This window comes from Anopheles cruzii, chromosome 3 (genome assembly GCF_943734635.1).
Source record: "Anopheles cruzii chromosome 3, idAnoCruzAS_RS32_06, whole genome shotgun sequence".
NCBI lineage: Eukaryota > Metazoa > Arthropoda > Insecta > Diptera > Culicidae > Anopheles > Anopheles cruzii.
Genome location: NC_069145.1, coordinates 49,941,683 through 49,966,391, shown reverse-complemented (window position 1 = coordinate 49,966,391; position 24,709 = coordinate 49,941,683). Strand labels below are relative to the sequence as shown.

Below are 24,709 nucleotides of genomic sequence, written 5' to 3'. Positions count from 1 at the left end.
ATCGAGAACGCCATTACAGCGATGTTACAAAATGTCGAATTTTGATTAATAAAATATTCAACTAAAGTGTTTATGTGCCTCCGAAAATTGCCTGTTGTGCGAAAATATGTGCCTAGGCGATAATGTATCATTATCGTCATGAGACTACGGAATGCGTGACAGTGGACCATTGCACGCACGCATACGTTGAGCGGTCACACAGATTTCGGTTTGCTTTCTGCGTACATACACGGGAATGAAAGTATGCATGTCGTTGAAATATTCATCCTATGTAGCAAAAACCGAGCCGGATTTCATAGAGAAAAATCGTCAGGTAATACAATTGCAATCGATCGCTTTTTTATGAAACGATCGCTAAGTTTCATCGACGCTGGGTTAAGTGAATCAGGAAGCGTGCCCAATTCTAACAAACCGATCTTCAGTGGTTTGTTGATTAGTGAAGGTTTCAGCTCGGTTAAGCGCCCTCCAGTGTTATCCAACAGCTCAATGTGTTTACTTTATATTTATGCGCATGTGTTTGAACTAGACAGTGAATTTAAACAACGAGTGGGAAGAGACGAACTTTCTGAGGAAATAAGACTCTTTTCGAATAAATGGAAGCCTTTAGGACAAACGGCCATATTCGTAGCTAAGCGCTCTAGAAAGAGAACACTATACTGCACGGGGCCACCCAGTACCATCAGAATTTCAGAAAATGTCCTGGGGAACGACAAGGCTCGCGCGAAGATGCAGAGATAAAGAACCGTGGTGTTCACGAGACGTTGATGATGATTATGTGTTCGAAGGGGGAGCGAGGATGGATGGCTTTCATCGCCTGTAGATGGTGCCGGACGAAGTCGTATGTGGCGTTGAGCTCGGATGCTCGGTGTTCTTTGCTCTTTTTGTACGGGTTACAGGCGCGCTGGCTTGCTGCACAATACGGTCGTACACTCAACACTACCCGTTTTAGTTTCAGTTCAACGAGTGAAGTCATTCAGTCCGTCTGGTGGTACGGGGTACTCGCGCGATAAACTTTTACGTACGACTACTGTCGTGAATGGTGATGGTTCCATAAAAAATATATACAACACTAATTTGATCGTTGTTTAATAACGGAAACCAGTTTTTGGATTGAAAGAAAGCAATAACAAAAAACGAAAGGAAGTTAAACAATTGAAAATTGTCACCCTAGCACTGGATTTGGTCTTCCAAATAGGTTTGCTTGTAGGAAATGTACTATTCAAGTTTTTCAAAAATGTTCCGCAATCGGAAAGCAACTGAAGGGGTTTAATGAGCTGGAGCCCTCGAGTATAACGAAAGCATGTTTGAATTTATTCAAATACAGTTTTATAGCCGATTCCCGTTGCTGATTCCCTTTTCTTTAGTGAGACATGTGAGACTAAGGAAGTGGATTTATTGTATGTTTTGGTAAAACAACCGACGGAAAAATTATGTGTTATGTGAGCGTAAATAGTTATAGTGATCGAAAAAATCGATTGTGTGATCAATACGCGCGAGTTCTATTAATGTTTATTCATTAATGTGTGAAAAAATGATCCGGAAAAACGCAATTTCGATTATATTGCCCCAATAAATGAACGAGGCCAAAAGTAGTGAATTAACATCGTAACATCGTAATTCCTACACGTCAATATAAAATCATAAATTTCCTTTCGTTCACACCCGCACAGAAACAATTTCGGTGAAGACGCAGTGTGACGTAAACTATTTAATCTTATGCTCAGTAGTTTGTCAATGAAACAGAATTCAGAAATATTGAAAGTTTTGAGAGATAGAATTGTAAGCCATGTTAGGATATGCGATTTTCTACATTATTACACTTGCTATTGTTTGCAGAGTTTGCAGATAAAACGTATGTTCTATGCATTGTGATTGGTCGAATATTAGACCATTGTAAGCTGAAACAACAAAACTTCAGAACACTTTTTTGTTTATGTTTTTTTGATAAAGTAAAAAGTGTTCAAATATGATCATAAAAAAAGGTAAATATTTTTTATTTTCTATTCCGCTTATATAATTTTATTTTTATACTTTTATAATCTGTGTTAATCGTCGTATAGCTAGTCAAGTAGTCGTACAGCTGAATCTTCAAATAAGGTTTAAAAAGCATGTCCATTTCCATCCTGCATTCCCATATTCTGCTCTAAACGGAAACTAGTTTTGCTTCGTACGTATAAGTAACTGAACGAATAGTTGTTAATTTAGTATAGATATAGACATAGATATGTCATATTAAAGGCGTTTTGGAAATGTAACGTCCAACTATATTTTTATCGTATTAGAAAAGGGTTTTGGGACATGAAATACCTAATGACCTTGGGGCAATGTGAGTTCGCATACGTAACGATACTGACACTGGATCAACGAGAACAGTCAGCGGTACTTTAAGGTCATTTCAAAGAATGGACGTAATTTTGAACGTTTTTTTTCTTTCAAGAAACGGGTTCAATCATAGCTAAGCTCTTTTGAACTTCAGTGCAATAAACCCTTGAAAAAAAACCAAGGACTGCATTTTCCATTCGACCTTGCTCTATAATATATTTTCAAACAAAACAACTCGAGCAATTCGTACAGCTTCAGTGTTTAACTGACCTGATGGGATAGACGGAAAGCGTTACCAAAACAAATATTGAATTATCTTTGCTCCGTCCGCTTCATGGGAATTCTTTTTGGACTTTCGTAACAAGTTCGTCCGACAACAAGCGAAGAATAACCCTTTTACGTTATGTTTCCTTGTTTCATTCGTGGAATCCAATGACCCATTTGAAGGTCTATGTTGAGGATAATGACTGTTTGTTTTCGCAAACGAGCCAAGACTGTAGTTTGCTGGGATTACATTAAAAGTACCAACAATTTGATAAATTATTTTGGTTATATAAGGGCATTAAGATTTTAAAAATAACTGTTCTTAGTATAATATTTAACACAAGAAGCAGATTTAATTTTTTAGAGAATTTTACCTGTCCAACGCAGTATGACTTTGTTAATTGCCGTTTGATACGTTCCACGCGACCTTTAAACCATGGTCTACTCATCTGATGTAGAGCAACAAATTAATACCTTATTAGCATTCGTTATTATAGAAGTGTATATTAATTATAAGTGAACAATAATAAATATTTCGTGAATATTTATTGTCCACAAAGATTCAAAGTGAGCACTTTCCAAAAAGCATTTATTGTTTTGTTTGTTTCTGCATATACACAACTTTGATATTCAGGTGGAAATGTGATGTAGAAGTATACCAAATTTCATTTATACATTTCTAGAATTGCTGATATGAAGCAAGTGTATTTTTGAAAGATTGATTGATCTGCACCCAATATTCATTCTATTTTATTCTATATTCTCTCAAACGTATTCTGATCGTGCATTCATCACAGAAAAGATGATTTTTACTAACATTCGGTTCACCTTTGTTTTCATTTTGTAGAGCTTTCTCATTTCAATGGTCCCAAAAATCCTCAAATGTAATATTCACGTGATTGTTATCGTTTCTTTCGTGTTGTGCTCTAGATCGATTTGTTTGATTTTAAAATTAAAAAACGGCGCGTTCAGGCGCGTGTGACTTCACCGAATATTAACACCGAGCTGAAAGATCCCATGAATCATCTCTTTAGTGTAATTTTTGAAAAGTACTGCCGGATAATTGATTGCGTAAATATTTATTATACATCTACACTTTCAAATTGACTAAGTTATCTCTGAACATTTCGTCTCTTTAACGGTTTGTTTATCTAAGTCGGCACGAACCCATTGGCCGTGTTTGATCTGGGTTTCCTCTTCGTTTCTTTGTTTACTATAACACGTTTGGGAGATCGGATTTTTATTAGCTTGCATAAATATTTGTTTGATTTAAGTTTATGTGAAAGGGCGCTAAATCGATTGTTATGGGATGGCTGAAGACACAATATTCTGCTATTTTTGCTATTGTTTTTCAATATCTGGGCTATAAGTGTGTCATTCAGACCATTATAAAAACTGTAATTGAATGGCATGCGCGTATTAACAAAGGCACACTGATACAGCAAGGGCTTAAGTTTAAATATAAAAATAGCAATATTTTTATGCATGACTGTATTTAATCCGGATAATACACGAAACTAATTGAAGCTAAACTAGCTAATGAATCAGTAAAGGAAACGTTTGTACCAGTCCAAGGATAAAGGTTTCGTTAACGACTGTGAAAGTAAAAAGAAATTTAGTTGAACTGTTGTATCAAAGCAATTGATGGACGCCATTTGTTTGCGACTTATTGTGTTCATTAAATCATGCGCATTACGCTCCGTTGAAAACGTTCGTAGAATGACAATAGCAATACTAGATATATAATCCGTATAAACTTGTTCTATATACCGTATGTTGCAAGCGGTAGTGTGCGTGTTGTAAGCCAGCCCAGTAATGGCTGCTAACTTGGTTTCCATTTTGGGGGCGTGGCTTTCTGCTATTGGGGTTTTATTCATTATTATTGTTATTATTATTATTATTATTTTAAATTGATGTAACTTTTCTCAACAGATGGCAATACTTGCAGTTACTTTCTTATTTTCTTATAGCATCGGATAAGCTTTCGATTGTTTTGCTTTTGTTTTTAGTTCCGTAAGCTTCCGCTAGGTGGTGTTACGCTAAAAAATATGAAATAGATGGCGTTAACGTTTCTACAAATTTAAAATGCATCGGAATTGAAAAAATTAATTAAAATAAATTTGCCACATAAAGTTAGTAAGTTAGTTAGTTATAATAAATAAAGTTAGAAAACATGTACTTTGCAGTCGATCCAATGAAAGTAAGTGACTAATTAAATGTTTTCGAGTGGAGAGAGGTGCTGCAATTGCAACAAAAATCACTCTTTATCATTTGGTTATATTTTGAAAATATATTTGCCTAATTACTACATGTTTTATACTCGTACTTGTGCGGCAAATTAAAAATTTTAAACGATAATAATACTGTTTGAAAAATCAAAAGAATATTATTTGCAAATTGTAAAATGGAATTGGAATGGAATGGAATGGAATTCAATTTCAATCCGAGGTAACAATTTATCTAAAATCCGGTTAACAATTTAACAAAAATCCGGTTAACCAAGTCGTGTTTTAAGACTGTTAAAACAAATACACACGCGTAATCGCGTATTTTACAATGCCATGGAACGCAAATTGAACGCTGTTTTGTTTTTATATTTTGAATGAAAATGTTTACTTTGACCGAAATTTATGTTTACCCAATTGTATGAGATAAGTAAGTTATTGATTTTCACATTCTGGTTTTGATTCACGCAGCTTTTGATCGTTATCTGTCCGATTTTTTTGCTGTTATGAAGTAAAATTTTCAAGATCGTTTTTACTACTTTTTTATTCAGGGAGTTCTATGGTCTGTTTTTTATGTGAAACATAGCATCTGAGACTGAAGATCAGGCGATAAAACTGAAGAACGAAGGATGAAAGACACCTTTACAATGCTTCAATAAATAGCTTTTCTAGTCCCAGCTTTTTACACTCTTGAACTCTAATGTAAATGATTTCGACTCGATGATTACTCGCTTATTACTGCTTAAAGCATTTCAACATAAAGCCTTATTTATTTCACAGAATTGGCCCATTGATAAAATATTTCGCTACTTGGCACAATCGTAGGGTCAGAAGGCTAGATGATATTATTTTGCATATAACTGTTTGCGAGCGAAATGAGATGAGACAGCATAATAACACTTTACGTAGCTGAAAAACTGTGTCTATAAATAATAGACAATACGACAAAAAAATGTACAAGAATTTAAACTTTAATTACAATAAAAAAATAGACTAGGAATGTAAAAGTTAATTGTTTAATTGAAATATGAATTTTTTTATATCAAAGATCTAGTGCTCGACGGATACCTGGAATGCTTGTTATACTTTTGCAACCGCTTTGCACTTTTAAATTTTCCTAATTCAAAAATTCTAAATTTATTCTTTGTTTATTCAAAATTTATTGCGGGGTTGATTAAAGATGATGTACAAAGTTTAGCTAGAAACCTAGATGTTATTAAACCCGAAGAGGAACAGCGGGGTGTAGAAATTGGACCGATGAGCTTCAATATGACTAATTTTGCAATCAGATTTTCTTTTGTTATATGTATATTATTTTTAATTCTTCTCTTTCTTCTTCTCGTATAAGAGCAACCTAAAATTGTACTTGAACAAAACAATTATACAACAACGATTGCAGAGTCACTTTGTGATTTTCTTGAGTTCCTGTTGACCATAGACACTTGTTTCGAATGTATTTAGTTTGCCCGCAAACGTTATGACGTAAGTGTGTGACTTGTTTTCGTTCGTAAACGTGACAATCGTTAGCTATTTCATAAGCTCGCCGTATTGCACACTTTACAGAAGTTTGTTACAAAGTAACTTTCGTAAGTTTTCTGATCTATACTAACGCAAACATGTTTCGTATTATTATTCAAAATGTTGATAACAAGGAAGTTATTTATCTTAAGGTTTACTGCTAATTATCGCTGTAAAATGCAATGGGTAACTCTTGCGCTGTAAAGTGATAAGGATTTTATACGTCTTGTATAACTTATGCAGCACAGTGACAAAAAAATGCTTCCTGCTTTAAAAGGTACAATGGGTTTTCCATTTGGAGATTTTTTGAAAATAAAAAATGTGTTAAAAACTTCGTCAGGGTTTTTTGGGATGGAAAGTATGAAATACGGCGATGTTTCCAAGTTAGCAATCCGTGTTGTCAGCAGATGGTTTTAGACTAAAGTTTGGATGAAATGTTTTAGTAATGTGAAACAAATACTATCTTGAAAAGGTGAAAATCCTTGAAAAAGTAGCTGTTGGTAGGTTGGATTTAATAATTTGTTCTCAAATCTAGTATTTATTGAAGTTTCTTATGGTTAATTTTCATTCTTGGGATTCTTGGATTTTCTTGCTTTGATTAGATTCTGGAACAACGTGGTGTAAGAATCATACTACATTTTATTAACCTAGTCAATATTCAAAACATATCTGCAAATCAGTTAGTTTAATTTTTTTTTATTTCCGCTTGAACATATCCACAACTCCACAACTGTGTTTTCACACAAGCATAGCGTTGTCTAAGTTTGATCTAAATTATGAGGCATTTTCTTATTGGTTCAAATTAAAGGGGTTGGAAAAGTGTTACGGCCGATCTTAAAAAAGCTAATCCATGGCCATACCAACGGTAATCGAGTAAAGTAAATCAAAATCCATATTTTTTAGAGTTTTTTAGTGTTTGAAGTATTCCACCATTCGGGTTCATCGTTTTGCATTTTGGAACTGTACAGATATTTTTAGGCTATTGGGAATTTTTTTAAAAGAAGAGCTCAAAAGCAGCACTACGAAACTAAATGTCAATGCATTACATTTTGCTGCTTTTCGCTGTTCGAAACGCGCACAAGATTAGAAAGTGACAATGATCCCGAACAACAAGAAGGCACGCCTAGAGAAACCCAATAATTTTTCATATATTTTACGATGCTTTCAGAATACGGAGGGATCACATGCCCTGCCGAAGGTTGTTTTTCCATGGCTATGGTCGTTCGTATCCATCATAGTGTTGTATTGGATTTCTGTGTGTTTGAAAAGCTCAGACTAATAATACGCAGCGTAGGATACGATAACTATTGGAACATGGCAATCTTCAATAGAAAACGCCTGTCTTTCAGAGTATTGGTTTTACGGGTTTTATGGTAGTATGGCGAAGAATAAGGACATAGCAACGGAAGCTGTAGAATGAACATAGCGATTGGAATGGTAGGAATCTCATTGTAATTTGAGGACGAAACTCTTAAAACGCCCCTCGTGATTCTATCGTTACGGATAAAATATAACGAACGGCATGACGAGAGTATTGCGTATCTTTCGTAAAGTTGCTTCTCGTTTCATCATCGCTCCAGAGAAAACAACACAGACAAAACTGTTAAAATTAGAACTTTGGAAATTATAAAAGAGGTTAAGAGAAAAATTAACGAGATTATCATTACTTAAGATGCTTTTCCTTGCAAACTCTTTATTTCTAACTAAGATAAAATGCCATTTTGTAATTATTTCACGTAAAGGTTCCTTCCAATCAACCATGTAAGGAAAGTATACTCAAAGTGTTTTTTTGTACAATGTGATTTATTTCAAATAAATCAATTTCTTTCAAATTGATACTTTGGTCTTTACTTCTAAAAGTAGATGTATTGTAAACCATTTTTAAAGTATTTTTCATTACGTTTGCTCAAAGGTGGAATAGCTTCTAAAGTTAGTCCTAAGTAAACGTTGCTATAGCGTTTGTTACATGTATTACATAATATACCCAGTTTTCCCTAACAACCGTAGATATACCGTACTGCCGTAGGGCAAGGCATGCTATCACCAGATGCCTGATTTTTGCTGTTTTTTATGCTTGTCTAGATTGGTTGACTTGAGATGCAGCTGCCTTCGGTCTTGAGCAGAAGTAAGACCGATCGAGCAGCCTAATCTCTCTGATTATACGGTTAAAGGATGGTTTTCGTAAAAGAATACCATGGAAAATACGCAAAAACTTGCATACATCATGAACATTTACTACAATGCTAAGCTGAAGTTTTCTTGTTCATTGTTCAATTATCTTGTTTTTGGATTCTCAATTAACCATAGATGCTGCAATACATATTCGAGTGACCATTCTGCTTCAGACAGCTGCTGCTTAAAGCACAGGTCACGGCTAGGGCGTGTCACAGAAGGATGGTTTATGTTGATGTCATTCGTATGTCGTTCTTTTAAGAATCAGCTTCATAGGAAACGATAACGAAAGAAGACTTTGAAGGAGAAACCAAATTAAAGAAGGTTGAAGTAAAATTCAACCTGAACATGGGAAGCGAAGGCAGCTCCTTGGTGCATGTTAATGATGACATTTTGAAGTTGTGTTTCATTTAGTTTTCTTATATACGCGGGGCTCTGCGCCATTCCTACAGATAAAGGTTTTTTATGCATTGTTGACCACTTGGTCCTCAGGTACCATTAAACGCAAACTGTTCCACAGCTGGGGTGACACCGTTGTGCGACTTTATTAGCTAAATGAAGAATGTATCGCATACTGCTGGCCAAGACGTGGTGCTATCGTTTGGTTTTATCTTGTTGGAAGGTTAAATTTTTTGTTAAACGGAAAGTATTTATTAAAATAAATATTAAGATTTTCATATTAGGAGTAACGGAAGAGTGAAGGTAGAACGGATACAACATTGTTGATATTTGCATGACAAATTTGATGAAATTTGCTTTGCTAAAATTAATATATTGTAAAAGAGAAATTATGATATATTATGAAACAGCATTTTTTCATACATAGTGAACATTGTGCTTTACATGTCATACTGAAACTACTAGCAATTCAAAGTTATTTTTCATACCGACGGTTAATTTCAAATCATTTCTGTCTGGTAATAAATTATCTTCAGTTGTGCTGCACTGTTATTAAAGTGCGGTAATTCTATCTCTTATTAAGACTCAATGAAAGATTCTTTAAACATTGAACAAAGAATAGATTTGTTATAAGTAGCGGTTCATAAACACAGCTGTTTTGTGAACCACGAAACCCTTAAATAAGTATGCGTTACGAAATTACAAGAAAACCTTCATTTGGCAAAATATACGAATGAGGCTTTATTTTTCTTACAGAAACGGACTGGGCCGTATTTATACGAATGAAGCTATTTCACTCCAATTTAGATTAAATGCTACGGTATGAAATGTGAACAGCGAACAAGATCTTGACGCTTGAATCTATTGATATTCAGTTACAGTAGCGATATTGAACGGAATGTTATGGTTTATGACTGTTTATAGTTTTTAAGATAAAAATATAAAGGAAAATTATTAAATTTGATCTATCATTGCAGAAAATAGTGATAACCACTATCCCTCGCTTCGAGTGAGTGATCTTCTGATACGAAAGGTAAGCCCTTAACGCGATTAGATTATTGACATTACTTTTAATACACCAGTGTTTTGCCAGCCTAGTAATTATTTTGATTTTATCTCTAAGCAAAGAAGCTTAATTACAAGTTGCGAATAAAAATTAAATTATTGAAGTAAGGTTAATGGCAGTGCGGCAGAAATATTGAGTAGACTACATTGGGCGATATTGACAAAGAACAATAATAGCTAATTATTACCTTCGGTCTTCAACAAATTGAAGCGTATTCTAGAAATATAATTTCCTACGACCAAGCACTAGTGTATAATTTTTAAATGGACAATTGTAATTTTTTTGTAAATTTAAGTATTATTTTACACACTCATCCCCATAATAAAAAATATAAATTTCATCCTCAATTCAGTTTGTTATAGATCGTTTTGAACTCAAAAATATCAAATTTTCTTCCTGACAAAAATAGTTTCTTAACCGTTTATCTATTTAACTTATTGTTTTTTTTTGCAAAACGCTCTTATTATTTTAATATCGTTGCCATTGTAATATTTTGTTGTTGTCATTTCTATATTTATATCTATTGCTGTTTGATTTTTTGGTATTCTCTGTAGTATTATTATTGTAGTCTGAGTTAATAACCAAACGGTACAGTTTTTGTGAAGCACATAAGATTGACGAACCGGAGGAACATTTATATTAAATCGATAAATGGCGATAAAAAGAAAAATGAAAATATGGTAATGAATCAAATTTTTATTTAAGAGATTTTTGTTAGTATCTCGTAATTATTTTATACCGATGTTGGTTTATAAATATAAGCCGATACTGCTGATTCCGTACCATTACTTTCGGATTGTGGACACACCGTCGAAAAACAAAGCGAAAAAGTTATAGTGAATAATACTCTGCTTCAATAACGACTAACACTATGTCGGTTGGCAGTTTGCTACATGCTAGCTGCTGCAATTTCGCAAATAGAAGACATGATTACATACATTACATTACACAAGTGCTCATAGAAAGAACTGAATGCTTCTTCCAATTCTTGGAATTCACGATAACAATGGCAACAGTATATTTTGTCACCAAGAGTCCATCAATGTTCAATGGATGTTAAGAAGTATTCCCCGACAGTAGCTTCGCAGTGATTTTCCAATCTTGCAACGCGAATACAAGTATTATAACTAGAACCGAAAACCAAAATAGGTACCATGGGAAAAGATCGAATTCTTCGACATACGAAAATGTAAGACATAAAGAGACTCAAGTAAATGGACTAGAGAAGATAGAGTCAGCATATGCATACGCTTGACAAATGGAATAGTCGACAGAAGAGACCGAAAAAATTATACGGTAGGCATCTAGCAGAGCTGAGACATTTTAGGAATGATAGAATATATACATATACTAGAGATAACAATCAGAGCAAAAGGAAATGTGGTTCTCGGAGAAGTATTTTAAAATGTCTGCTGTCGAGAGACTTAGGCCTACATTCAGTGTGACGTTGGATGTGTGTCGAAAGAAACCAGAGACACGCAAGGAATCTTAAAATATTCAAATAAATGACGGCAGCCTTCGTTCAGAACATCGTTTTCAACTTGATGGAGCCCATCGGATGGAATACTGTACGATGGTTGAGCAAGGATAGAGATATAAGAGAAAATAAACAATTCTACCATCTTCGGCTATGAAACATAATGAGGCAAGATGCAAGACATGTAAAAGAAGACAGACACCAACAGTGAAGAACATGACTCTAGCAGAGTTTGACAAAAGCTTCTAAAGCACTCGTTGGCATTCTTTGTTAGTATAAATGAAAAAAAATCGTCACGTATCTCGGTAAGTTTTGTGATTTCCAATTCTTCTGTGTCGGCCATACAAAGCTAAAACGATGGAAAGACCCTGTAGAAAATTTGTGATGCGAACAGCGTGTGTTTAATATTCGTCGTAACAAGAGTACAAGTCTTCAGACTTGTACTTTACACCGCGGAAGACACATGCCTGACGTTGGACGGACACAATGACGATAGTGAACTGAAATGCGCTGTTAGTCAGCCCTATGATACATACTCCCTTCAACAATTTGCAGTGGCTTCTTCTAGTTAAACGCCATTTTGTTTTGCCTCTTCAATTTTCGATTCTTTTTTTCTTACAGAACATACCAAACCTCATCGGACGAAGCAGCATATTAGCGAGTGCGGCTTACGGTAGGTGCATTGTAATGGTTTTAAATTTAATAGTGACATGCTGATGCCTTATTTCGAAATGTTTTATGTTACCTAAACTGTACTAATTCAGAGATTTAATTAAATTGATTTTCTTGCCCATCAATCGGTAGTATGTCCATGTACATTTGACATACCATAAATACGGCCCAGTTCAGTCAGATTAAACAAAAATGAATGACATATAATATATTCAAATTTGGTTAATGGCCAACATTTATTCCATAGTCTATAATTTATGGTAATCCTTGAAATAAACTACATAAAATACCGTTAAGCATCTGTTGGTATCTGTTAAAATTAGTTACGAGAAAACGAGGCAGTTAAGTGCACACGTTTGAAGAATTATTAAACGTTTCAACTAGCTGGAACACAAAACATGAAATACAAATGAAAAAGACAAAAGAAATGTTGAATAAGATAACGATAACAAATAAGAACGTAAATTTTCTATTATTTTAACTCCGGTGCATTTTTTCATTTAGTGCATGCTGCTCATTCATACCATTTTGTGTTGATTAGTGCTCATTAATTCTAATGATTGATTAATAATTAAATCTAGAAGATTCTCAATGAAAACACGCGTTTGCAAAGAATATTATATTGCTTCATTTAGTTGTTCTCATCGTCGATTTACTTGGTTTAACTATTTTTCAATATTCCGTTGTCCTTTTTGCGACACGAAAGATGCAAGCCCTCGAAACACGTTGTGACTTGTAAATCTTGTTTGCTGGAGCCACCGCTTGAGGTTTGGCAACAGATGATAGTTTATGGAAGACACGACTGCAGAATAAACTGAATAAGTACCGATTCGAATTGTGATTGGTCCAATTTGGTCATCGCTTTGAATGTTACGTTAACGTTGACACTGAACTGTTTTATATGAAACTTTGTACCATTTTTGTTTGTTTTGTCGTTCACTTTTTTCGACGGAATAACGCCTCACTGGTACGCCTTGGCGAACAGTCAATAAGCGGGCACGATAGCATTTTGGTTGAGCATCAGATTGGGCATAGCATTTCTTCAAACATTTCAATTAGTGTTTGGAGTTTTGCTATCAAATAACAATGTTTGATCAAGAAGTAAAACAATCGAAAGGACGAAATGTCGTGAAAGTTCAACATAGACACAGATTGAGCATTGAATCATACTTGATTTCCTTTTGGGAAATTTTAGCGCATGCATTGGAAGTTTACAATCGCATATAACAGGCATCATAACCGCTCAGCGGTCTTGGTATGCAATGGGGCATCCCTCCACCGTTCTCGATCGAGCGCCTTAATTATTTTACTTTGCCTTAGTAAAAAGTGCCAATACCAATTTGACGGTATGATCAAATTATATCAAGAGCTATTGCTTCTAATGTAGTGTGGTTGTTTACCTACATTCAAAGAATTTCCGAGGTACCCCTGTGGCTTGTAACATTATTTATGTTTTCCGCGGACCAACCATCTTCATGTGTTTCTTGTGATTACTTTCGATGATTCGTTCATGGTAAGGCAGGTCTAACTACTTCCCAGCGGCTTCCATTCCATATTTTCGATTGTCTCCGGACTGTGCTAGGACTACGTTAGGACCTCAATTGTTCTAGGCAACGTAAGTGCCAATTGATACAAGCATTCGTATTTGACAGGGGAAGCAACAGCAGGGATAGAGGAAAAGAAGGAAAAGTATACACGAATAAAAATAACGTAGTGATAATTTCCTATTTATTTACCTTCAACGTATCCTCTCGGCAAGTTGTGTTCTTTACAATCAACTCTGCGAGATGTTGCTTATTGTTGGAAACATATCGTTCGTGTGAGAGGTTGACAAAAAACTGATTTTGTTTTTTATGGTGGTATTTTATTGTTGTTACATAAATTATGGAGCCGTTGGACAACCGTTTTGATGATGATCGGTAGTTTAATTTCCTTCTTGGTTTGGTTTAAGGCTGTTGAATATGGGCGACCATAAATTATAATTGCACACGCTGACGTTGGGTTGTTTGTGTAGTTTTATTGCCTTTGTGTCGAACACGCTGCTAGAGTCCGCGCCGCCACAGGTGACATTATACTCTAATAGATCATGTGTGAGGCAGTTATGAAAGTATAAAAAGGCGTCAATGGTCTTTAAATCGATAACAATTGGCCCCCGAAGAAGTAGAATCTGCCGACCCGTCGAAGTAAGTCGATATTGGAGAAGGAAAGTCGCGGCCGCGGTCGAGTAGTACCGCGGCCGACCCAAAGATGGTGCTGGCGGTGTGGATTCTGTTCTCTTCGAAAACCTGATATCGCTTCGCGGCTAAGCCTTTGCAGGTATATGTGGCCCTCGAAAACGACGCGCAAGCGCGCAAGGGAGTAGCTGCCACGAGCGGTGTGTTTTGTCTCTGTTCCGCAGCTTTTGGGAGCGTGAGTCATTGCGTACTTGGGAACCGAGACGCGAGTGAGCTTGTATTTGCCCCCTCTTTTGGATGTGCATCGATGCGATAAGCGCGGCGCCGTGTGTATACACGGCCGTGTCCGTATACGGAGGAGAGCACCGAGAACCTGGGCAACGCAAACAGCGAAAGCAAGAAAAGCCCTTGTCTCTTGTGCGCCGGAAAGTGGTTTCTTGTACTGTTTATATGGAAAAAAGACTTTCGTAGCGTAGTTGCGGCCTGGAACATGTGCGCACAGGTGCGAAGAGGAGAGTTTGCGCCACGGACGCGAGCGGGTGTCCCGTTCTGGCAGCCGCACCGCGGCGATCCTTCGGATGGCAGTTGTACTTGTTCCCTCTTTGTCACACGCCGCTCTCGTAGCACTCTGTGACTCTCGTTTCGTCTCGGGGGGAGACCGTAAAGAGCTCACCCGCGGGTCTTCCTTTCACCGCCTGTGCGTTGTACCAGAAAACCGATTCCGACAGACACGGCCGCCTCGGAAATCGGCGTAGAGAACGGAGCGCGCGCGCCGAGCTGTGTGTTGTGCAAACACACAGCTCTATGATTTTGTTTTCAGTGTAAGGTTGAACTTCTTCAAGTAAAGACGAAAGCCAAACAGAGGCGTAGCGCCACGCACACAACACGAGGCCTTTACACGCCAAGTGGGAGTGAGAGTCGAAGCGTGTGGAAATAATACGACCAAGGCGAAACGACGACGACGTGTGCACATACAACAAGAAGCCGGGCTGTCGTCGTCATAGCCGCTATTGCCGCGGGAGAAAATTTTGAAAACGGTCGGATGGCAACTACCGCAGCCGAATATATTTCCTGTTTTTGGTGGCGTTTCTTTCTACATGTTACCTCATCAGCAGCCGCGCAATCTTCGGGATATTTTAATCGAGTTGCTTTGAAGTGGCCGAAAGTTCGTGAACTAGTGCATTGAAACGGTTGTCCCGTTTAATTGAATCGGCACCCAGAAAGTGCAAACCACGCCGACGACCACCATTGTGCGGTCTCCAATCTGGAGGTCTTGAGGGATTTCTTGCATCGCGGAGCAAACTTAAATCGCGGAGTGCCAAAATCTGCTAGCGACTGTTAAGCGAAGGGGTCGTGAATTGGAAACCGGGGGGCGGAATACGAACGCAGCGAAAAAATTGCAAAGCAATACTGAGAAGAAATAAGGCCGTACAACCGGCTTGAAAAACAAGTTACCGCAAGTGGAAAAAGCGTGTTCTCATCCAGCAGCAGTTTTGTTTTTGGAGTGCTTTCATCGTGGACCTTTCTAAGTGCGAATCTCGCCACAGTCGGCCCAGAAGAGTGCTCCCTGGTGATGTCTGGATAATTTGGCTCCATCCGTTCAGTTTCGTGCTTTCCGTGTTGTTGCGTGTTCTGTTCGTCTTGAGAAATTATCGGCATCGGTCATGCATAAAGTGGTGATGAAGGCATGAAAGCTTCTCCCGGCTTGCTGCGATCCGGGCCCGTCGATACTTGGCTTCCTTCGTGCTTTGCGGAAGATCGTTGTCAACTGTACTGCAATCGAGACATTTGCTTGGTTATACTCGCCCAATCGGTTCTTGTTGTTCAGTACAATTTGGTGCACTGCTCTCGTTGTCTCTAGAAACCTGACCCATTAACACGGGCTCAGAAAATACGTCCACTAATTGGTGAATCCACGATTGTGACTACTCGCGCGGGGACAAATAGTCAAATCTTTTGGCATAGGTTGCACTGATGTAATTCTTGCCGAAAGTGTGAAGCATTTATTCCAACGGTCGATCGCTCGCTCGATTGCCCTTTAATCTACTTCGTGAGGCGTCGTGCATCGGAGTGCAAAATAAAAAAGTGGCGATTCTATTCGAGTACGCGATTTTGGTGTGGCGATATTTAACCTTTCTATTGTTTGAACCGTTTTCTGACAACCGCAAAAATTACGATCACTCTGCTAAACCACCACCATCCGCATCACTCCTCTGACCTGGCGTGCGCAATATACCACGATCCCCACGATGTCACGGCAGGGTCGCACGCTGCTGCCGGGGCCTGGTGGGGGCAGCATTCCCATCCAGTGCACACGGTCGGTGCGACAATGTATGGAGAAGATACGACCGGTGGCCAGACGGGGGTGGGGAACCGCAGTCCACCTACTTCTCTCCACAACTCGGCGGCCAGCCACGCCAGCGCCGCCAGTCACCTCGTGCAGCAGCAACAGCAGCAGCAACAGCAGCAAGTTGCTGCTGCGGCGGCTGCTGCGGCAGCGGCAGCAGCAGTGCAGCAGCAGCAGCAGCAGCAGCAGGTGCAAGCTCAACAACCTTCGACCACTCAGCAAAGCCAGAATTCTGCATCTTCGACACAGCAGCAAAGCAGTGGGGCTCAGGCACAGATTGCTCCACCTTCCACCGCCAGCGAGTCCCCGGGTAGTGTGAGCTCTCAACCATCAGGTAATTTTTGGTTGCGCTCCAGCATATTTCAATCCTTGTTTTAGTTTTGCCCACATCGATCGAATCCTAGTTTGGTGTTGGAAACTGCAATTTAGTTTCATCCCCTAAATTCCATAACGTCACTCAGTGTTGTCTAGCGATTATTCGATTGAGTCTGCAAAGTATTTGTTTCATGCGTAATTATTCCTTTTTTATTTTTTGTTTTCTCTATTTCTTTTTTCATTCCATCATCACTACCCTTTCATTTCATCCAAATGTCTCCCGTGTGCGTGTGTGTGTGTGTGTGTAAACATTAATGACAGGTCCTATTCATATACCAGCCAAACGTCCTACTTTTGATGCGGAGTCCCGACTCAGGCACTCGTACCCGTGGGGCTATGACACAGCTGCTGACACCGCGTACCATGCTCAGTATCCTCCGTACGGGTTAGCCACTGATATAAAGCCAATGTACTACCCTGGCTATCCAACCGATGCCAACTTCCAACCAGTAAGTTTACTTTCTTTTCAAGCACACTTCTACTTCCCTCGGTGGACTACTAGGGTTTGCCGAAAACCCAAATCATTTAGGTTTTGTTTTGTGCCACAAACGGTGACGGTATGCTTTGTTTTCTATTACGATTTAGCACCCTTATTATCCAAAGTACGAACCGGACGCCTACATAGCGGCATCCAGCGAACGATCCCGCGGCGTTACTGGTGATCCACCCTCGTTGCAATCAAGCTATGAGTCTTATAATTCGGCAGGACTCAGGCCCTATTCCAGTGAAACATATCCAAATCCAGGTGAGTTTTTCTCTTTTCTATATTACATTGCTTGTATTATGGGAACATACATCCTACAGTGTTAGTGAATGTACCCGGGGCGAATTATTTTGAAGCTTGAAACATTTGCTCGGACGTGATATACAAAATTGCAAGCTTCAGTTCGGGTTTATAAACATTGGAGAGACGATCTACCAAACATTCTTGTAACATACATCCATAGAAGACCGTAGAAAATACATATATTAATACAGAAAAATAAAGCTATACTACAGAGGTGATGACCACGTTGTGGATGGAGCGTACCTTGGAATTTATGAATCACAATTCAAAGCCGTTCCAACGGTATTCATCATCATGGTGTCTGTATTTAATCACAATTGGTAGAAAATTTATTTTGCTATTTGCGCATATCTATTATCAGTTGCTCAAAGTTTCTCTCGTTTTTAGTTTTTTTTCCATTCAAAGATGACATTCTTTTTCTTGGTGTACCGCAGCAAGTAGCGTGAAGGAGAAGGAATACCTTTGTTCAGCAAACATGCGCACTGGGGCTGATATATACATGCGTGGCCCGGGTGTAATTAGGTTTCGCTTCATGCCACCCTGCTCTCGTTGATCTAAGGTTTGGTTGAAACCTCCGCTGAGCGTTATTTATTTATACCGTTGCGCACGTTGTAGAAATAAGTCAAGAAAATATGCCGGAAATATACTTGACTTGAACTGACTTGAATGCAATGGTTATTGTTCATTCTGTTCATTCATCAGTACGGTATCGTTTTAGTCATAGATGGCCACGAGCAACTGAGCGAAAAACGAAATGGTTGGGAAGCTGTATAGCTAAAAGGAAAACAGGGAGGAAATAACTAATAGTGTAAGTCTTTTATTGACTTCCGAAAGGAGGAGTAATCTTTTTGTGAGAAATGCTACCCAAACAGATACTTGTGCTACTTCCGATTGTTTTTGTTTACAACTGAATTTGTAAACCATCTTCTAGGCCGTTTACATGTATACATGTCTCAACTTAGGCATTTACAGGCAACAAAACCCATGCAAGGTTTGTTTACAGAGTTTTAGGGATCGGCGGAACGATGGTTTTCCAGCGTTTGGTCAAAACAGCATCCTTTGAATGCAGCGAACCGAAAGACATACCTGACCAAATAATCATGTTCAACGTTTTATCTATTTATAGATTGAGCATGGAAACTATATTGATTTGTGGCAATACGGAAGTTTAATTTATGGTTAAATGCGCCATAAGCTGGAAACAATGGAAACAATACTTTAAATACTTCTCTTTAATATACTTTAAATGATGCGGAAGGACAACAAAGCTAGCTAGTGATTTCGTGTTTCGAGTAGAAAGTTATGTCCCTGATGTGTCCTCATGAAGATTGCATACTCAAACCACTCAAGGTCATAGCAATGGCAAAAGAAGCCTGTTATTTTGTATGAACTTGACGACTAAGCCTATTGAATGTGTATCCACATTTTCATTAACTCGTCTTTTTTATGATGATTTCATTGTGCCCCCACTCACTCGGTTTGGATAATTCAAACGGTTAGGATAATTTTCAAACCGTTCATGTCCGTTCATTGTGATAACGCTAATTTGACAAGGATACGATTATCTGGCATCCTTATTTTAAAATTTAATTTAATGTTGCATAAGAGTATCGCAATCATGCGTGATTGCGATTAGTGGTCAAAGCTGATCGTTTCTTGCCAATTGCTTCCTTAACAAAAGTCGATTACAGGTCAAATTTTCGAGTTTGTTGAAGCCGTTTTGACTATCATTTGAGAGATTTTCAGCATATTTACAAGTTTGGCTTTTTAGTACAAGCCCATGGCAAATGACACGTGTGGTCTATCGTTTGCCTAGCGTTTTTTTATTCCAACCTTATTTAACACATTTCAAATGATTTTCTACGGTTTGATTGTTCAGATTCATTGATTAATTAAAACATAGTCATTTTATGATCGATTGATGAATATTATTGATTTAAGTATTTTATAGATACTTTCGATAATCGGCCTTTTAAATCAAATTCGCAAAGTATTACTTTAACTTATCTCAGTTTTAAGTAATGGATTTATATTTAAGACGTTAATGTTATATTTATTAGGACCATTACCATTATCCGGCTACAACCGCCGAGCGGTCTTTGCCTGCTTCAAGGAACTCTATCAGGACGGACTACATTATATAACAATTCCACAACATCCATATTAATTACTATAACGGGATAATAATAAATACGATCCGATCCGTTCATCTAAGAAAAAAAAACGGGTTGCCTTCGATGTTTGTTTAGACTCATTATTAGCTGCCTTTAGTTGTGAAATGCGAATGCAACCATGCGATTTGTTGACCATTGTTTTTAGTTCACGGGATTGAGCAGCAACGCACGAATTGCATTTAAATGAAGTGTTTTCTCATGCGAGGTTGTTAAAACATTTACAGCTTTTATATGGCCTGTAATAATCAAATAAATAGCTTATCTAATAAAAACCGTGTTAAACACTTACCTTTGATATCTTCACTTTTATTATTATTGCGATTGCTACCGTGTTGTTTCAAAGTATAGGGATAATGACGAAGGAGGTGTTACTTTTATAGATACCATAAACGACGAGGATTTCTAACGCTCATAATTCTATTATGGGGAAAAGCACCTGTTGAAGTAATTCCACGGCTTGGCAACGATCGATTGTGTTTATGGTCTCAGTTGATGAAGTTTCATGGTTTCGTATGTTTGCTGCGATCCTGCCGTTTTGCATACCGCGCACGAGTTACATAAATGGTATTATTCTAATAATCTTCACAACTGTGCATGTTTATTTGGCTTATGTCAGCTCTTTTGCCAAGGTTGTTATAGAAATAACGAAAAATCTTATGTGGCATTGATTGAAAAATGGATTTTTTTTATTGGAAAACGGTATCGATTGTGGTCAATGTCAGTTTAAAGCTGACCATGTGAATTGATTAAAGTATTGGATACTGTAAGATATGTTTAATGTATGCGTTTTATTTTTATTGAAGATGCTACGATGCATTTGAAGTAGAAATATTTGATTGGGTGGCCTACTTTGCTTAAAATTAACTATTTTGCTCACAGGCATGCAAATCAAGCATAGTGTGGAATGCAATAGAAACAGCATATGAGTAAGAGCAGCAAATAATTGGTTCATAATCTTCGCTCTCTAGGTAGAGGAGAGGCACAGGGCCGTGTCAGAAGCACGATATACTGGACGATCCGCTACTTTCGTCTTGAACCGTGTTCAGAGCAAATTTGTGTCGCATCGACTAATCGCGTGGTTAACGCTCAGATTTCAGGAACCTCTGGGTCTGCTTCTGCTGCGATGTTCTTGTGGACTCCAATCCAATGCTGAATTGCAAACCTCAGTGGAGCGTAGGGTATAGCTGACCAGGCGCTACTGACTCGTACGTTCCCGGATCTCAGATGATATCGGCTTATGATGGCACCCACATTGAGGCTAGCCTTCTCCTGCTCGAGATTTAGTTGTTGGACCACCAAGCCCGAATTATGTGAAACGCACGAGTCTCACATGTGCATACCATCTTGTTGCTCTATGCGCATATGCAGCAAATATGTGTACAGAGAAAAGCAACTTATAATAGACTATAACTAGAATAAGCCATATTCCTTCTGGAAAAATTCTAAAATATCCTAGAAAACAGCTGTCCTCTTCTCAGCTCAGCTTTCAGGAATTAATGGTAAATTTCAAAACATCCTTTTAATTTTCTTATAATATGTCGAAATGTTTTTTTAAATTATTATTTCATCAGACTTCTTAAGACTTCGAGTTGGCGTCTGGTTAGTTTTCCAATATTTACGATCGGATTGTTCTAAACAGTTTTATTTAGATACAATTTTTTACTGCCTCGGATCAGATAGTCTGGCGTCGATCATGGGCTTTCACTTAGGACCTGTATTGTCAACATTAGACCGGACGAAACATCGTGATAATACCCATACCGATAATAGCTGATCAAGTATTCTGAGAGCTGGGATGAGGTATCCTTATGCATCCAGCTTACAATTCGCATCTTGTGTCAAGAGAATATTTGTTGTTTCCATTAATAGACAATGGTTTCTTTGGTGAAAAATTCGCTACAAAAGTTGTAAGAGGAGATGGTATTGAATTGTGAGAACCTTTTCTGCCATGTTCATTTCAACATTAACACCTAACGGATAGGACCCAATATTTCAAAATGTCGGGTTCGTTCGCAGTTTAAATTCAGGTTTTCCTCAAAGTTGAATTTTGGAAGTAATAACAACCTCAACATGTTTTTTGTATATACAATGAACATAGCGCGGATGAACTTACATTGCGGCTACAAACAGGCAGCTTACGTTTAAAGGCAACTTACGTACCTGCGTAAAATGTTCCTCATATTCGCGGGATTCATGAAGCATTCGATTTGTTTATCACAGGATTAGTGACGTGTTTTATCTTGGTTTTCAGCGTCTACCGAGTGCTGGGTCGATTTGATTGATGAACAATGTGACGGAAAACTGGTCATTCGTCCGCAATTTGCCTAGTATATATAAGTTATTACTGATTTTTTTTAAACAGAAAAACCGATCAACATCGATAAACAGAACATCACTAGACACCGTTAATCGAACATACACTATTATAATTATTGTTCATGCCTTGCTCGAAAGATGTTTGCCGCATTTTTCCAACCTGTTAGTTGGGTTATAGTGGCAACGGAAATTTAGCTCTTCATTGTAACTTTTTTTCATAAAAATAATAGGACGGCAATTTTTTAACTTAACATAGTTTCCTTCCCTTTTAGTTCGTATCTTACCTAATAGAATTCCCTATTCAACTTTATGGAATAATTTATAGGCTCCAGTCTGTCGGTAGGGGTTAGTGGTGTTGGTTCCTGCACACCATCAAATCCGTTAGAGTGGACGGGTAACGTGACTGTACGGAAGAAGCGAAAACCCTACTCCAAGTTTCAGACGCTCGAGCTGGAAAAGGAGTTTCTATTCAATGCGTACGTCTCCAAGCAGAAACGTTGGGAACTGGCTAGAAATTTAAACCTCACCGAGAGGCAGGTAATTGATATTCGGACATAAAAGAAGAAGAAAAGTTCTTTGCGAGTTGTTTGAGGTCATTAATTTGCTCTCTCCCTCTTTCTCTCTTTTCGTTTACTTTTCCTGATTTTCTATACTGTATGATCTCCATTCAGGTGAAAATTTGGTTTCAAAACCGTCGAATGAAGAACAAAAAAAATAGCCAGCGGCAATCGGCGCAGGGTAATGGTAGCAGCAGCAACAGTTCCAACCACAACCATTCCCAAGCACAAAGTCACCATAATCCACATCATTTGACTCTGGGTCTGGGTATGCCGCCATTACACGGCAGCAAAATGCATCAGTGACCTTTGGAGCAACCACAACCCCTTCAGCCACAGTCCCTTCATCAACAGCAGTCGCAACAGCCATCTCTTCAACAGTCACAAGCAATTTTAGAACATCGGCAATCAATCCTGTCGCAAACACGAGAGCAGCCACAATCACAGCATCATCATTCCGCCCACTCTCATCATTTACTTCATCCATCGCATCAAGAAGATGGTGACCAGCTGAAGATGGAACTGTGCGATGTACCTACTACACCAATGTGCAATCATATTGGACATCCTCACCTGGTAAACTATCAACAGCAGCAATGATGGAAGGATGTACGATGCGATTAGTGGTCCATAATAATGGTCTTCTGAAGTATTACTACAAGCAAAGCAAGGTTTGGGGTATCAAGCAATTATGCGAGAAAACCCGGGCTTGGTTTTCAGTTGTGGTAAAATCTAATACGTAATAAAATTTGGTGGAGAATGATTACCAACGAATCAACGCAATAGTGTGTGAGAAGAAGGGCTAGTAAAACAAATTAGATACCTAAGAGAGGTAGGTTATTGAACTTGGTTGGAGTGTATAAAATGCGCTAATGCTATGCCAGTGTGTGTATGGGAATAAGTAACACTATTGAAGGATTATCCTAGCGATGTATGTTAAAAAATGTAAATATGAAGTAAATTTAATAAAATCAGCTAGCGAAACATTCAATAACATGTAAGGAAGAACGAGCTCTAATAATATAATCTGTAGAGGGACGAATGGAACCACGAGTTTACTCACCATTCTCATCCTTCTGCGATAGAGTTATGGTGAGAGCGATAGCCCCTGAGATATTAATTTAAAGAATAACAGTAACTACACACCTTTATGGTTTTTCATTAATAATTGCTATAATACAAATTTGTGAATAAAATAAGGAAAATGTAAAATAAGTGCATCGCGTAACAACGTGTATTTCAAAAGAAATAGGATTCAGTGATTTGTCTTAAGGAATAGTTTGTCCGGAATCATTGATAGCAAAAACAATTAACTGTGAAAAGGTATCAGAAGATAATGCCAGTTTGTGTGGAAAACCTCTATTGTTCCGAGTCTTTTATCTTTCTGTTACAATCATAATTCCATCATGTGCAAACCACTGAAGGAAACCCAAAATCAAACAAAACATTTGGAAAAAAAAATCTAGAAATGACAATAGAATTATAACATGACAGGAGGTGGAAATTTTCAACCATCACACACATGAATAAACAACATACACAAAATAGTTATTATGGACAAAGATGTTCAGCACAAGAAACTGCTACCAAATGCCCTGTATCAAGAGAATCAAAAAAATCAATGAAAACAAAAGCAACAGAGTCGGTTACAAAAAATATAAGGAAAAGGAAAAAAACTCCTCTTTTTCTTAATGTCAGACACAGTGAAAGGAAATAGAACGAGTGTATTATTATTTTAATGGCTTTTTGGTTTTGGTTTATTTATTCTAATCATGCACGTAATATGTCGACTGGTCCAAGGTGATTATGATTTAGATGACTGTTTTCTAATTCAAATGTATAGTCATATTTCACGCATTTGATG

At 37.8% G+C, this 24,709-nt stretch overlaps 1 protein-coding gene across 2 annotated transcripts; it reads left to right on the top strand.

Moving 5' to 3' along the window:
- The first annotated feature begins 1,966 nt into the window (after positions 1 to 1,966).
- Positions 1,967 to 23,492, top strand: LOC128272312 (homeobox protein abdominal-B-like). 2 transcript variants are annotated; one of them, XM_053010096.1, is made up of 8 exons: positions 1,967 to 1,982; positions 9,878 to 9,933; positions 12,065 to 12,116; positions 16,551 to 16,970; positions 17,273 to 17,460; positions 17,597 to 17,756; positions 22,614 to 22,825; positions 22,960 to 23,492. In XM_053010096.1, exons 1-8 carry the CDS (start codon positions 1,967 to 1,969, stop codon positions 23,149 to 23,151), a joined length of 1,296 nt encoding a protein of 431 aa, XP_052866056.1. In that variant the 3' UTR covers positions 23,152 to 23,492. The 2 variants fall into 2 exon arrangements, with proteins under 2 accessions (XP_052866056.1, XP_052866057.1); XM_053010097.1 differs by lacking the exons at positions 1,967 to 1,982; positions 9,878 to 9,933; positions 12,065 to 12,116 and adding an exon at positions 14,269 to 14,298.
- Positions 23,493 to 24,709: the final 1,217 nt, after the last annotated feature.

What these genes read in the sequence shown, in the direction of transcription:
- LOC128272312 (XM_053010096.1), top strand. An exon ending in GTGATCTTCTGATACGAAAG is followed by an intron (nt 9,934 to 12,064) that starts GTAAGCCCTTAA and finishes TTTTTCTTACAG; the next exon opens with AACATACCAAACCTCATCGG. An exon ending in TAAACCTCACCGAGAGGCAG is followed by an intron (nt 22,826 to 22,959) that starts GTAATTGATATT and finishes ATCTCCATTCAG; the next exon opens with GTGAAAATTTGGTTTCAAAA.